At 44.7% G+C, this 13,174-nt stretch overlaps 1 protein-coding gene across 3 annotated transcripts in view; it reads left to right on the top strand.

Annotated features, from left to right (window-relative positions):
* The window catches only part of LOC308336666 (glycogen debranching enzyme-like), a 563,232-nt gene that overhangs the window by 7,136 nt on the left and 542,922 nt on the right, over nt 1–13,174 (top strand). For 2 of the 3 annotated variants that reach the window (XR_013966172.1, XM_080794148.1), the window contains exons 5-13: nt 461–664; nt 5,827–6,008; nt 7,153–7,264; nt 7,460–7,595; nt 8,166–8,268; nt 8,859–8,956; nt 9,613–9,752; nt 11,028–11,215; nt 11,615–11,738. Coding sequence is in view for 2 of the 3 variants with exons in the window: in XM_080794148.1 (XP_080650274.1) it covers nt 461–664; nt 5,827–6,008; nt 7,153–7,264; nt 7,460–7,595; nt 8,166–8,268; nt 8,859–8,956; nt 9,613–9,752; nt 11,028–11,215; nt 11,615–11,738 (1,287 nt within the window). In the remaining variant the exon portion in view is untranslated. Of the gene's footprint in view, nt 1–460; nt 665–5,826; nt 6,009–7,152; nt 7,265–7,459; nt 7,596–8,165; nt 8,269–8,858; nt 8,957–9,612; nt 9,753–11,027; nt 11,216–11,614; nt 11,739–12,848; nt 12,973–13,174 lie in introns of all 3 variants that reach the window. The other variant, XM_080794149.1, reaches the window with a different exon arrangement.

The following is a 13,174-nucleotide window of genomic DNA, read 5'->3' as shown; positions in this document are numbered from 1 at the left end:
CAATCTGTGGTCATCTGGGCTCAAGACTTTGTATCCCTATCCGAGTGGAGTAGATTTGGATTTTGGGTCGTTCAAAATCCAAACAAAACATGCTTTGGGATCACTTTGATATCCAATCTGTGATCATTGAATTTTCTCTGCAAACACTTGTGTCAATGAGACATGATGTTTGATTAATCAAATGATAATAATCCAAATCACCAAACCATAATCCAAATCTGTAGGGATTTAAAGTGTTAGGCCGAAGGCTTTGAGAGGTGACACGTGAACTATAATACACTAAAATGTGAACATGTGACACCATTAACAAATGCAATTAATCTCAAATAGTCTACTGATGACTTAATATTTCCATCAGTGATTCAATGTTCTCTCTCTCTCTCTCTCTCTCTCTCTCTCTCTCTCTCTCTCTCTCTCTCTCTCTCTCTCTCTCTCCCCCTCCCTCTCTCCCCCTCCCCAGGCTACAACATGATCCACTTCACCCCTCTCCAGAAGTTGGGTCAGTCGCGGTCCTGCTACTCCCTGGCGGACCAGTTGGAGTTGAACCCAGACTTTTCCCCCGAGGGGAAGCACTGCTCCTGGATGGACGTGGGCAACCTGGTGGAGAAGCTGAAGAAGGACTGGAACATGGTGTGCATCACAGACGTCGTCTACAACCACACCGGTACTGCGTGCACACAATTATTGCATGTACTGTAGCCTGGGAAGCATTTCTTTTGGGGGTTTATGATTCGGTGGGGAGCAGGTTTTATGCTTGCTACCCTCGTGTGCCAAACACGCAAAATCTCAGGTTTATTTAATGTCATTTAATCTAGCTTTAAAAAAAAGATATCTGTGGCTGGACCCCATAGTACTCCCACGGTAGAAACGGCCTACATGATAATCCTCGGTGCACACGGTCATTAGTGGTTTTTAGTGCTCAGAATGGGATAAAGTACCATGTTGGGAGCTTAATTAAACGATAATTCGAGATCGCACTAAGCATAATAATTGACTGGTTCGGCGCTACACAGCCTGGCGCGGAAATGGAGGACAATCACTTCCGGGTCGGGCATCGTCATTTTAGGTCCTACCACAAGCCTGAGGAAGGTCGCAAGACCGAAACGTTGCTCAATAAAATGCTCTGAACCAGCAAGTGGCAGTGTGCGGATGTCCCTCCTTTCACAAGGTCCTACCCAATAAAAGCCTCGATGCGGCGTATGAATCCGGCACGTTTCTTCAAGTACGTCTTGGAATAGTTTGTGACGTACTTGATGCCCAAAAAGCCGGAAACCTCAAACGGGAATACGAGTTTTTATTTTTATTTTATTTTTTAATGTTACCATCCGGTCTAGATTGGATTACACTGCGATTTAGAAACACAGAGCAGGCTTTCCTCCGAGGATGCATTCATGCAAAGTGGAGCACAATCGATTGATCGTTCAAATAAGAATTAACTGAAAATGCACGTGGCCCACCCATCTGGCCACTTACATGGTCAGACGCTTTTCCGGTTTTCAAGTGGGCCCTGATCCAGAAAATTGTGAGGTGACATCGACAGGTCCAGAGACCAATTCCAACAAATAATATGGATAATGATGACACATGTCAATCTCGTAGCTCAGTAGTCAATCCCTCTTCCACATGCTAGAGTGAGGCACACTACACTGTGTTGAATTTCAAACAAAGACAGTGGACACAGCTTTACAAAATAGGTACGCAGCTAAACAAACAATTGGAAATGTTTCTTTACAAGCATATACAAACGCTTAGATGAAAGGAAAGCACTGGAGCAGCTCAAGACGGATGCATTTTTCGTCATTGAACGTTCCAGACTAACGTTTCGGTGTTCATCAGTGTCCGGTGTTCATCAGTGTCTGGCAAACAGAGATGAAGGTGGCATTTAAAAGAATGCCAAGGAGAGGTGGGCAGTCCTTTTAAATGTCAGAACATTCAGTGCTGAGTGCTCAGGGTGTGACTTCATGATGCGAGCCCGAGCCGACCGCTATATAGGCCAGAGAAAGTGCCAGCTCTGCCTAGCGATGACAGTGCTGTCTGGGCTTGACTGTGATGGACAGAATAGTTTATATCTGCTAATCCTGGTCTCTAAACTGCCTCCCCCTGGTCAGCCTGATGGAGGGGAAAGGAACTGGTTGGAATAACGTGTTCCTTCCACACGCTACGTCCAACCGGGGAAATTCCTCCCTGTCGGAAAGAAAGGAAGCGGCTTGTGACTCCTCGTGCATTGAAGAAAGCATGAGGTCAGTCCATTGCTCGCCCCAGGTTTGTGTAGAGCCCATGATTACATTCGATAATTGACTCTGAGTGAAAAACATGGGTTCTTCATAGTGTGGTGCTTGATGCTAAATTACTTAAATGTGGAGCATGGAGATAGAACAGTGATGCAATAGTGACAGACAGATGGCAGCACTGAGGCCGTGCGAAATCTATTCATTCATACAAAGCCAAGCCTCTGGGATGTGACACTTCCTCTGTCACTCTGCTAATCATCTACATCACTTTGAACGAGTAAATATTATCTCCTTTTTGTCTGAACAGGGCCTTAGAGTCGAACTGACTGCAGTTGGTCTGGCTGAGTCAACAAACAAACAAACAAATAAAATCATTGTGCCAATAATGTACTGCACTGTACTACTGTGACGGAGTAGCATCAAAGCACCACTGTGGGCCTTTTGGCCAGTTGATCCTTCTTGCAGCAGCTGTCTGCCTCTGAAGGTCATGTAGAGAGACATACGTAGACGGAGAGAGAGAGAGAGACCGTGTACGTTGACGCCGACTACTGTCATCAACCTGATGACGACAGCTGCCGTTTGCAACTTTCGGGAGGTGTTGTTTACAGACTCGGTAGCATTCCAAGATTGTAGAAGAATTGTCAGCATGAGAGACTAAGCAAAGTATCCTCCGCCTTGTTTTTAATGGCACTCTGCCATAACAGCGGTGACTACTTTTATTAGTGTCAATGTGATCCTGGGCTCTACACACCATCCGCCAACCTGGGGAGAGCAACGGACTTGAACTCATGCTTCCTTCATGCATGAGTGTCCAAGTTGCTCCTTTACACCTGACAGGGGGGGGAGTTTCCCTGGTTGGACGTAGCACGTGGAAGGAACACGTTATTGAAGGTTGCGGTGACGACCTTTACGTGATCTTGATTAGAGCTACAACTATCGATAACCCCTGAGTACTATAGACAAATAACAGTTTAAGTCAAGATTTTATTCTGACCCCTCCACGAAAAGGCCTAGTTGTCCTGACACCTTATCCATCATGTATACATTATGGATAATTAGTGTGGACTCGTGTGTTATTCGTCTATAGTACTATTGGTCAAATATCGGTTATTTTCTAATCGTGGTTGTTACCACTGTCACTTCATGTGCTTAGATTACTATTGTCCCAGTACTGTATGTCACAGTATACTGTACGCATGTTGAGATTGCATAATGACCTGCAGTCCTCATGCTCCGTAGTCCACTAGACCAGTTGTTCTCATAGTGGATTCCAGGGATTTTCTGGTTTCCTCATGGGGGTCTAAATGAGTCTGTAACTCTGACGGTATAGACTAGAGCGTCACAGTCTCGCCCCCTTTCAGAACCACGAGCAGCCCGGAACTGGAAGCGAATTTCCCATTAATTTATCCCAGACACGTTTCAGAAAGTATTTATTTAAAGACCTTTAGTTTACGCCTCAGACAAAGACAACAACATAATAATAATTATTACATACAATCTACTTGTATGAGTCCTCTCTCCTGATTGTATAAAATAGGAAACGACCAAACAAACAAGACCTTAAACCGCTATGCAACTATCTAAAAAATCACTTATACGACCTTTCAAAATGTTTCAGTAATGTAAAAAAAAAACTAACATTTTGTAATGGGTCAGAATGCTTTGTGAGCTTGTAGATCTGCTGTTTCCTCTAGTGTTGAAATAGGGCTTACGTGGTTGTTAATACTAGGGCCTGACTCACACCTTCACAACAGATTGATGTATAGCTGATGCTTGAGACTTGTTTACTGATGCAAACACAGCCGAAAGCCGTACAACAAAAATGTTGTGTCAAACCATGTGACTTCCATTGGAAATGCATTGGGGCGGCCATGACACTTACCCTTTGTTTACATCTAGCATGCATCAATGGTGTATGCTAGATCGTAAAGCCTAGGGCGGCCCACAGTCTGTTAGAACCAGGGGGGCAGTCAGACAGATATTTTGTGAAGCCACAAGGAAATCGGGATTTCCTGAAAGTTCATATAATGGCCTGTTGTGGCGCTGTCATTGGGCCCAAAAAAACCCATAGCCCCATAGAAGTCTATGTATTTGGGCCCAACTTCACCTAGACTGTATTACCGTAATAAACATGGTCATGAATACTTTTTGCTTCCAGTCACTAGTTTAAAGTCTCATCTCTAATGTCATAATATTCTTTTTGGAAAATTATGGTCCCATTTATAAAACAAATGACCATAAAGTCGCGCATGTTCTGAGGGGCGAGGCTACCGTTACAGTCTATGAACGGGATCCCCCACCCACTCGAGTCAAAATCAAAACCAACGAAGAAGAAGGGGGGAATTCCCGGCCGCCTCGTTGTCTGGGCCAGCCAATGGGCAAAGCTGGGCCCAAACGGATCTAGAAAGATGGCGACTTACAATTCAAGGACTAGAACTGGTTAGAACGCACGCCGAAACGCTGCCGTTGGCCTTTTGTCATCTCGTCATGTATAAAGGGTCTTTCTCACAGTGTGTGTGTGTCATGTATAAAGGGTCTTTCTCACAGTGTGTGTGTGTGTGTGTGTGTGTGTCATGAGTCCTGTTGTGTCAGCCCTGGCTCCTTGGCAGGGTGACATTATGGTGTGGCAGTGTGACCAGAAGGTCACTGTCTGTCACACATTCCCCACCTGAAACACTATCTAGACAGGCACGCACACACACACACACACACACACACACACACACATATACACACGCACACACACACGCACACATACACGCACACGCACTCCCCATGTGAAACACAATCTGCACACAGGCACTTAGAGGAGACCCCCCTACTGGTGTGTGTGTGTGTGTGTGTGTGTGTGTGTGCGTGTGCGTGTGCTTGTGCGCGTGTGCTCGTACTTGTACTTCACATGATGATCTACTCTGTGCATGTTTTCTCACACGTCTAAAATGAATAGCTCCGTTACACAATGCAGTGTTTCTGCCCTTGGCCTCAAGTAACCTTTTTACCCGACTACATTTTAATTTGAAAACGGCAAGAGGACAATCATAGCTACAGTATGCTCAATGTGATGCTATGAATGAATGACGGTAACCCACCTTCTGAAGAACATAACGTTACGTATAGAAGAAAGAAAGAGTTGCAGTTAGTGCCCCCTATAGCACTAATATATTTGTTTTAAGCTGTTGTCATAAAATCCTATTATGTCCAGTTTTGATGTCAACATGGGCAAATATCTCTGAGTGGGTAGAGAGGTTGGTTTGATAATCAGAAGGTCACCGGGTCGCCTCCCAGACCCGGTCTACATGTTGAGCAAGATACTTAAACCCTAACTGCTTTCCCCCGAGCGCTGATCATGACCATCTGAGCAGTCATCAGCTGGGTGAAGGTGAAACTGAATTAAAATAATTTCCATTTTATCCAAAACTCATCCGATCTGCCCCAATTGTTAATCACACATCGAGGGGCCTCTAAACAACACGGACTCAAAAGCATGGGGGCGCCAATAATGCTACAAATGTCACCGTTTGTTGTCGATTATATTATTCTGGGATGAATGAGATGAACAAACGTCACTCTATACCTTTCTGCGGTGTCCTCCCAGCGGCCAACAGCAAGTGGATTCGTCTGCATCCGGAGTGCGGGTACAACCTGGTGAACTCTCCCCATCTGAAACCAGCGTGGGTACTGGACAGAGCCCTGTGGCATCTCAGCTGCCAGGTGGCCGAGGGCAAATATGAAGACCGGGGCGTGCCGGCGCTCATCCACACTGAACAACACATCAACGTGAGTCTACCTAGTCACCTTGCACATAATCTATTTAGGACTGAGGTCAGTTTCTACGAAATGTCTTCTAAATTCTAAGTGTTCTATTTCTATTGTCATACATTTGGCCGCCGACCCCCATCAAAGATATTTGGTTCCAGGGACCTTACAGAGGCAAAGATATGAGTTAACCCATTCTGACCTGAGATCAGATTCATACGAGGTTTCCACTGGACACACACTGGTCTGATCCACCCATTCTGACCTGAGATCAGATTCTAAAAATGCCAGTCGTTCTTCGATTTTTCAAAAATAGCAGACCTACAAGCTCGTAGCGCGCCACTCGGTGGCGCGCTATGAGCTTGTAGATCTGCTATTTTTCCATAGCTAAAGCATAACATGATGCCAACACCAAAACGGGTTCCCGTTCAGAATGGGTTAAGAATGTTCACGTGAAAGAATTAAAAGATTTGCACACATTTTCACGATCTTTCTAAAATAACAGATCTACAAGCTCGTGGCTTGTAGATCTGCTATTTTTCAATAGCTAAAGTATAACACAATGCTTAAAACACCAAAAGGGGTTACCGTCCTGAATGGATTAAAACAAATGTTAAATAGCTCTACGTTGTGATAACGTTTGTATCATTTGTATGAGTCTCACCACTTCTCAGGCTCTGTATCTGTACCTACTGTATCATGTTGAATGTAGATGTCACCAGACCTACTGTATCATACAGTAGATGTCAATCTGTGGTCATCTGGGCTCAAGACTTTGTATCCCTATCCGAGTGGAGTAGATTTGGATTTTTGGTCGTTCAAAATCCAAACAAAACATGCTTTGGGATCACTTTGATATCCAATCTGTGATCATTGAATTTTCTCTGCAAACACTTAAATGTCAATGAGACATGATGTTTGATTAATCAAATGATAATCCAAATCACCAAACCACTATCCAAATCTGTAGAGATTTAAAGTGTTGAACTCTTAGGCCGAAGGCTTTGAGAGGTGACATGTGAACTACGTACAATACACTAAAATGTGTAATTTCTTTTTTGTACAATACAGTGCTGAATTGCTGGTGCAAAAATGACATTGCTCAAATCAAATGCAATTAATCTCAAATAGTCTACTGATGACTACTCTCTCTCTCTCTCTCTAGGCCCTGCGGGGGGTATTGTTGGAGGAGGTGTACCCTAAGCTCAAGTTGTGGGAGTTCTTTCAGGTGAAAGTAGAGAAAGCTTTGGACCTCTTCAGAAAGATGCTGCAAGCAGGTACACACACACACACACACACACACACACACACACACACACACACACACACACACACACACACACACACACACACACACACACACACACACAAACCATATGACCTAATGATAAAGGATTTAAGCGTGTGTGTGTGTGTGTGTGTGTGTGTGTGTGCTTGTGCTTGTGTGCGTCCTTGTCCACGTTCCTGTCCAGGCTCACCGACTGCGAGGTCCAGTCCTCCTCGCCATGAGGGGGCGCCACTGCTGAAGGTTATCCAGGACCCTCACTACCGTCGTTTTGGAAACACTGTGGACATAACCTCTGCCCTGGAAATGTTCACGCCACACAGGTGAACCCTCTCTCTCTCTACTGTAGTTGTAGTTCCATCAGGCAATTTGTAGTTCAGTTAATTAGGCTAATTAGTACAAAGACAACTTGGGTCAAGTTTACTATGTTTTGAAAGTAGTTTTAGGTGGTTACTCTAGGTCGTCCTCAGACGAGCCTTCCATCGTCGTTTCCAGTCATCCCAGGTTCTCCATACATCCCGCGAGCTCCTGCATCTTTCTCGAGTACATCCACATACAGTATGTTAGCGTGGGACGTCCTCGTGCCCGGTGCCCGTGTGTTGGTTCCCACAGCACCAGTTTTCTGGCTGGGAGCTCCTGGTGTCTTTGGCAGTGTCCTGCGAGTCTCATTCTCCTGGCTGCTAATTTGTCGCTCACCCTGAATATTCCGGCATACAGATTCTCGTTGGTAACATGTGTACTCTTGCTGATGTTGAGCACTACACGTAACATTCTGGTGTAGCACCCGGCTAGAGCCTTCTGCAGAGTTGGCTTCAGCGTCCAGCATTCACTGCCTGTGTGTGTGTGTGTGTGTGTGTGTGTGTGTGTGTGTGTGTGTGTGTGTGTGATAACAGCAACAGGCCATCAGACATGCAGGAGTGCTGCAATCAGTTCAAGAAGACACTGGAAGAGTTGAACGCAGATCGCCACAGAGAGATGAACTACCACGCTGAAAAGGTGTGTGTGACTGTGTGCTGTGCTTACTATTATTCAATTCATTTGATCAATATGAACAACTTTATTTGTACATCACATTTCAACATCAGACTCCATCTTAGCCTGTAGCACTTGCCCTAGCCTCGACGACCTTACAGGCGTATGCAAAGGCTAAACTTATGTCATTTACAGTAGATAGCATTTTATGTAGACATGTCACTCTATTGTGGATACTCATGGTTTCATTTTACAGATATTCTACTGTTAGACGGATGTTAGGGTCTTTGCTTGCTTATGACTCTTGATGACTATTTCTAAATGTATTTGATGTATTACCATGTGTTGTTCTTGCTTATGTAAATCACTCTGGATTAAGCGTGTCTGCTAAATGCCTGGTTTCTAAATTGTTTTCGGGATGTGTTGTTCCAGACTATACTATATAGTCATTCGGATATTGTGGAATAGTTGTCTACACAAGGCTAGTGCTTTATAAACCAACAGTAGCATTTTAAACCGTTCAATGCTTAATAAACCAACAGTAATATGTTTTTGAATGAGTGAATATCCCAACCTTTCTTCCCCCCCCCACCCCCCCCCCCCGCTCATCTCAGGCCATCAGTTGCATTGTGGGAACTATAGTTTATGAGCGCACTGCAGAGCACGGGCCTAAGCTAGGAGCTGTCACCAGGGAGGACCCTCTAGTCACAAGGTACATGCAGCACGCTCGACTAAAAAGCTCTACTAGCGACGGGACCGCGGTGGGACCGGGTCTAATACATGATCTTTGCTCAGAATTAGACGTTATGATTTAGATCAAGAGTTATTAACGTTTTTAAAGATTTTCGGTCTCGTTAGCTAAACAGGGGGGGGAACATTTTCGATGACGTCCCACTGCACAACATCGAGTGTTGCGCAACAGGCACTCCCAGGCTGTGGAGCGATGCGATCGGTTTTGATATCAATAACCTCCGTCTTTGTGATCAATCTTCGTCCTGGGCGCTGGGTGTTACTAATTAACCCATTCTGAACGGGAACCCATCTTGGTGTCAGCATCATGTTATGCTTTAGCTATTTAAAAATAGCAGATCTACAAGCTCATAGCGCGCCATCGAGTGGCGCGCTACGAGCTTGTAGGTCTGCTATTTTTGAAAGATCGAAGAGCAACTGACATTTTTAGAATCTGATCTCAGGTCAGAATGGGTTCATCAGATCAGTGTGTGTCCAGTGGAAACCTCGTACGAATCTGATCTCAGGTCAGAATGGGTTAAAAGGACGGTGAACTTCGTCCTGGGCGATCGGCGTGTTAAAAAGTTGCAAAACGTTACACTCTATATAGCAATGAATGATGATGTATTGTCCCTGTAGGTATTTCACCTTCCCCTTCGATGAGATGACCTTTGACCAGGAAATGCTTCTGATTGGCCAGGCCGACCAGGCATGTCACTTCCTGGCCCACAACGGCTGGGTGATGGGAGACGACCCGCTCCGAAACTTCGCCGAAGCAGGTGACCCCACAGGATGTGCACACACACACACACACACACACACACACACACACACACACACACACACACACACACATAATTATCTATTGTTGTGTCACATACATTTTGCAATGGCCTTTATTGCGTTATATTCTTCCTGGCACAAAAAACTAAATAAACCATTTAAAAAAAAAAAAACATCAGTATTGCTATAACCGCAGAATTTACATATTGGTGCATCCTTGGTCCATTTGGTTAGATAATTCCTTCATTGAATGTAGGATTAATTTACTGTGTGGATATGGTTGTCTTCATTGATATTGAAGGAGCATAAACACACCAGTAGGTGGTGCCAGTAATCAACATTTCTGTCATTGCAACTGAGTCAAAAACGGCTAATTAACCCATTTAGATCTGGAATGCATCTGTGTCGCCTTAGCTTTTAATTTGAACCATTATTTTAAACTTTAGCTGTTGAAATCTACAAGCTCATAGCGCAGCACCGAGTGCCGCACTACGAGCTTGTAGATCTGCTATTTTGTTTTTAATTGTGAAAATGTGGCGCAAATCTTTGAATATATATTCTTTCACAGCAAACGTTAATAACGCTTCTGGGGAGTCCCTGGAACAACATATTTCCAGATGGGGGTCGGCGGCCAATTATATATAGTTCTGGGTGGTGCTTGACATGAAACACTTTGAGATCCACTGACATATAGAAACATAGGTTTTTTCAGAAAAACTGTGGTGATTTATAAGACATCTGTAGAATGTTTTTTTTTTTTGTCAAATATGTTTTTATTGAACAGATAAATTATTACAAACATTATAATATGAAATACTTTTTTTTTTTATGAAACAAAATGAAAGAAAAAAGAAGACACAAAAGATAAAGAAATCCCTTAACCCCTCCCACCCATACTGCTCAGTGACACTGCATACTATATAATAAGATGATAGAAAGCTCATGGAAAACATCTGAAAAGAAAATGGCGTACAGTCAACCATATCAATGGTATCCTGTCTATTAATCGTTTCTACTCAGGTAATGGACAAGGGGCAGCCAAATCTTATCAAACTGTCTCTCCCTGTTTCTCAGGAAATACCTTATTCTCTCAAGATGAAGTGTACTAGTCATTTAATTTAACCAGTGCTTAAATGCAGGAGCCTCTTCCTTCTTCCAGTGTGTCAGAATTAGTTTTTTCGCTGTAATCAGACCATATGAGAAGAGTTGTTTCTGTGCTTTCGTCAGTAGAATGTATTGTTAATGGATGACCTCCTCTCCTCTCCTAACAGGGTCTCATGTGTATCTCCGTAGAGAGTTGATATGCTGGGGCGACAGCGTGAAGCTGCGCTATGGCGACAAGCCAGAGGACTGCCCCTACCTGTGGGCTCACATGAAGAAATACACAGAGATCACCGCCCGGCACTTTGCAGGCGTCCGAATGGACAACTGTCACTCCACCCCTCTGCACGTGGCCGAGGTACGCTACACCGTCAGTCAGCAGCCAATCGGGAGCTTTGATTTGTATACAAAAATTAAATAAGATTCGGTTAAAAACCGGGCGATATTTTGTTGTTTTGGAAATGAATGGTATAGGGCTGAAAGATCTACCATTCACAGCCATAGTGTGAATCTGCCCTAAAGGTCTCAATAGAAGAGCAGGGAGACTGCTTCATTGTATTAACATATGGATTGGTCAAAATCACATTGTATTCACTAAGACAAGTTACATCGTGGTACATTAAATTAACATAGGATTTATCTATGCAATTCCATCGTTCAGATAGAAACTCTCAGTGAATCGTTTGTGTGTGTGTTTGTGTGTGTGTGTGTGTGTGTGTGTGTGTGTGTGTGTGTGTGCGTGTGTGTGTGTGAGAAGGCAATGCTAGCGGCAGCCAGGGTGGTCAGGCCCAACCTGTACGTGATCGCGGAGCTGTTCACGGGTAGTGAGCTCGTTGACAATGTTTTCGTGAACCGCCTGGGCATCACCAGTCTAGTGCGAGGTAACGAGCCCGAGCCCGCCATTCTGTAATGACGTGGCACGCTGTGTGGCTTTGTGGGACGCTGCACGATGCATTAAGACCATATGCAACTCTCAACATGGTTTAACCCATTCTGACCTGAGATCAGATTCATACGAGGTTTTCCACTGGACACACGCTGGTCTGATGAACCCATTCTGACCCGAGATCAGATTCTAAAAATGTCAGTCGTTCTTCGATTTTTTTCAAAAATAGCAGACCTACAAGCTCATAGCGCGCCACTCGGTGGCGCGCTATGAGCTTGTAGATCTGCTATTTTTCAATAGCTAAAGCATAACATGATGCTAAACACCAAAATGGGTTCCCGGTCAGAATGGGTTAATGAGACGGCACCCGAGTTCTCCTCCCGTCCACTTGCATTAAGTTGCTCAAAAGCGCATGCGGCGATTTCACTCCTCCTTCCGGGTAGGAACAGAGTGCATTCTGGGATGGATTGCCCCAATAACATGAACGCGCTGGTCGTTGACTATCATTGCGTCGTTTGCGTGCGTTCACGTATGAAACATTCGTTCACGTGTCATGGGCCCAATAACATGAACGTGCACAATGATAGTCAACGGACCAGTACTGACCAGTACTGACTATATGTACAAGGTTTATCCCATATTATGCATCCGTTGGAGAATGTGTATGACACTGAATATCTCTTCTCTCTTTCTTTCCCCCTTTGTCTTGTTTATTCATTCCTCTTATGAATTAACTCTCACCAAACTTTTTTCTGACAAATCTACCACTTTCATTTCAACTACCTCTCTCTCTCTCTCTCTCTCTCTCTCTCTCTCTTTCTTTGCATGTCTCCCTGCATCTTGTGCTGTTATTTCTGCACCCCTGCCTCCCCTCCTCTCCTCCTCTCTGCCTCTCCTCCTCTCTGCCTCCCCTCCTCTCCTCCTCTCTGCCTCCCCTCCTCTCCTCCTCTCCTGCTCTCCTCCTCTCTGCCTCCCCTCCTCTCCTCCTCTCTGCCTCTCCTCCTCTCTGCCTCCCCTCCTCTCCTCCCTGGTTGTGTGTGTTTACACTGCCCCCATCGCTGCATGGTGTGTGTGTGTGTGTGTGTGTGTGTGTGTGTGTGTGCAGTACATGCTGGAGCAGGCTCGTGCAGTCAGGCCTGACCTGTATGTTGTCGCTGAGCTGTTCACGGGCAGCGAGGAGCTGGACAATGTGTTTGTCACCAGACTGGCCATTACCTCACTCGTCAGAGGTAAGGGCACAGACAGTATCTAAGTAGGTCTGCTAAAGTACTGTCTTACAAGTACTTGTAGTACAGTACACTTTACTTTAATTTTTGTTGATTTTTCAATTCAATACCACAGAGCCAAACATTGGACTATTTTTCTCTGCCACAATAGAGGGTATGCACGTGAGATCACCATCATCATACCCGGAAGTTATGTGGGAACGCC

Source organism: Protomyctophum bolini (genome assembly GCF_963924005.1).
Source record: "Protomyctophum bolini genome assembly, chromosome: 21".
Taxonomy (NCBI): Eukaryota; Metazoa; Chordata; class Actinopteri; order Myctophiformes; family Myctophidae; genus Protomyctophum; species Protomyctophum bolini.
This window is presented reverse-complemented; position numbering and strand designations above follow the sequence as displayed.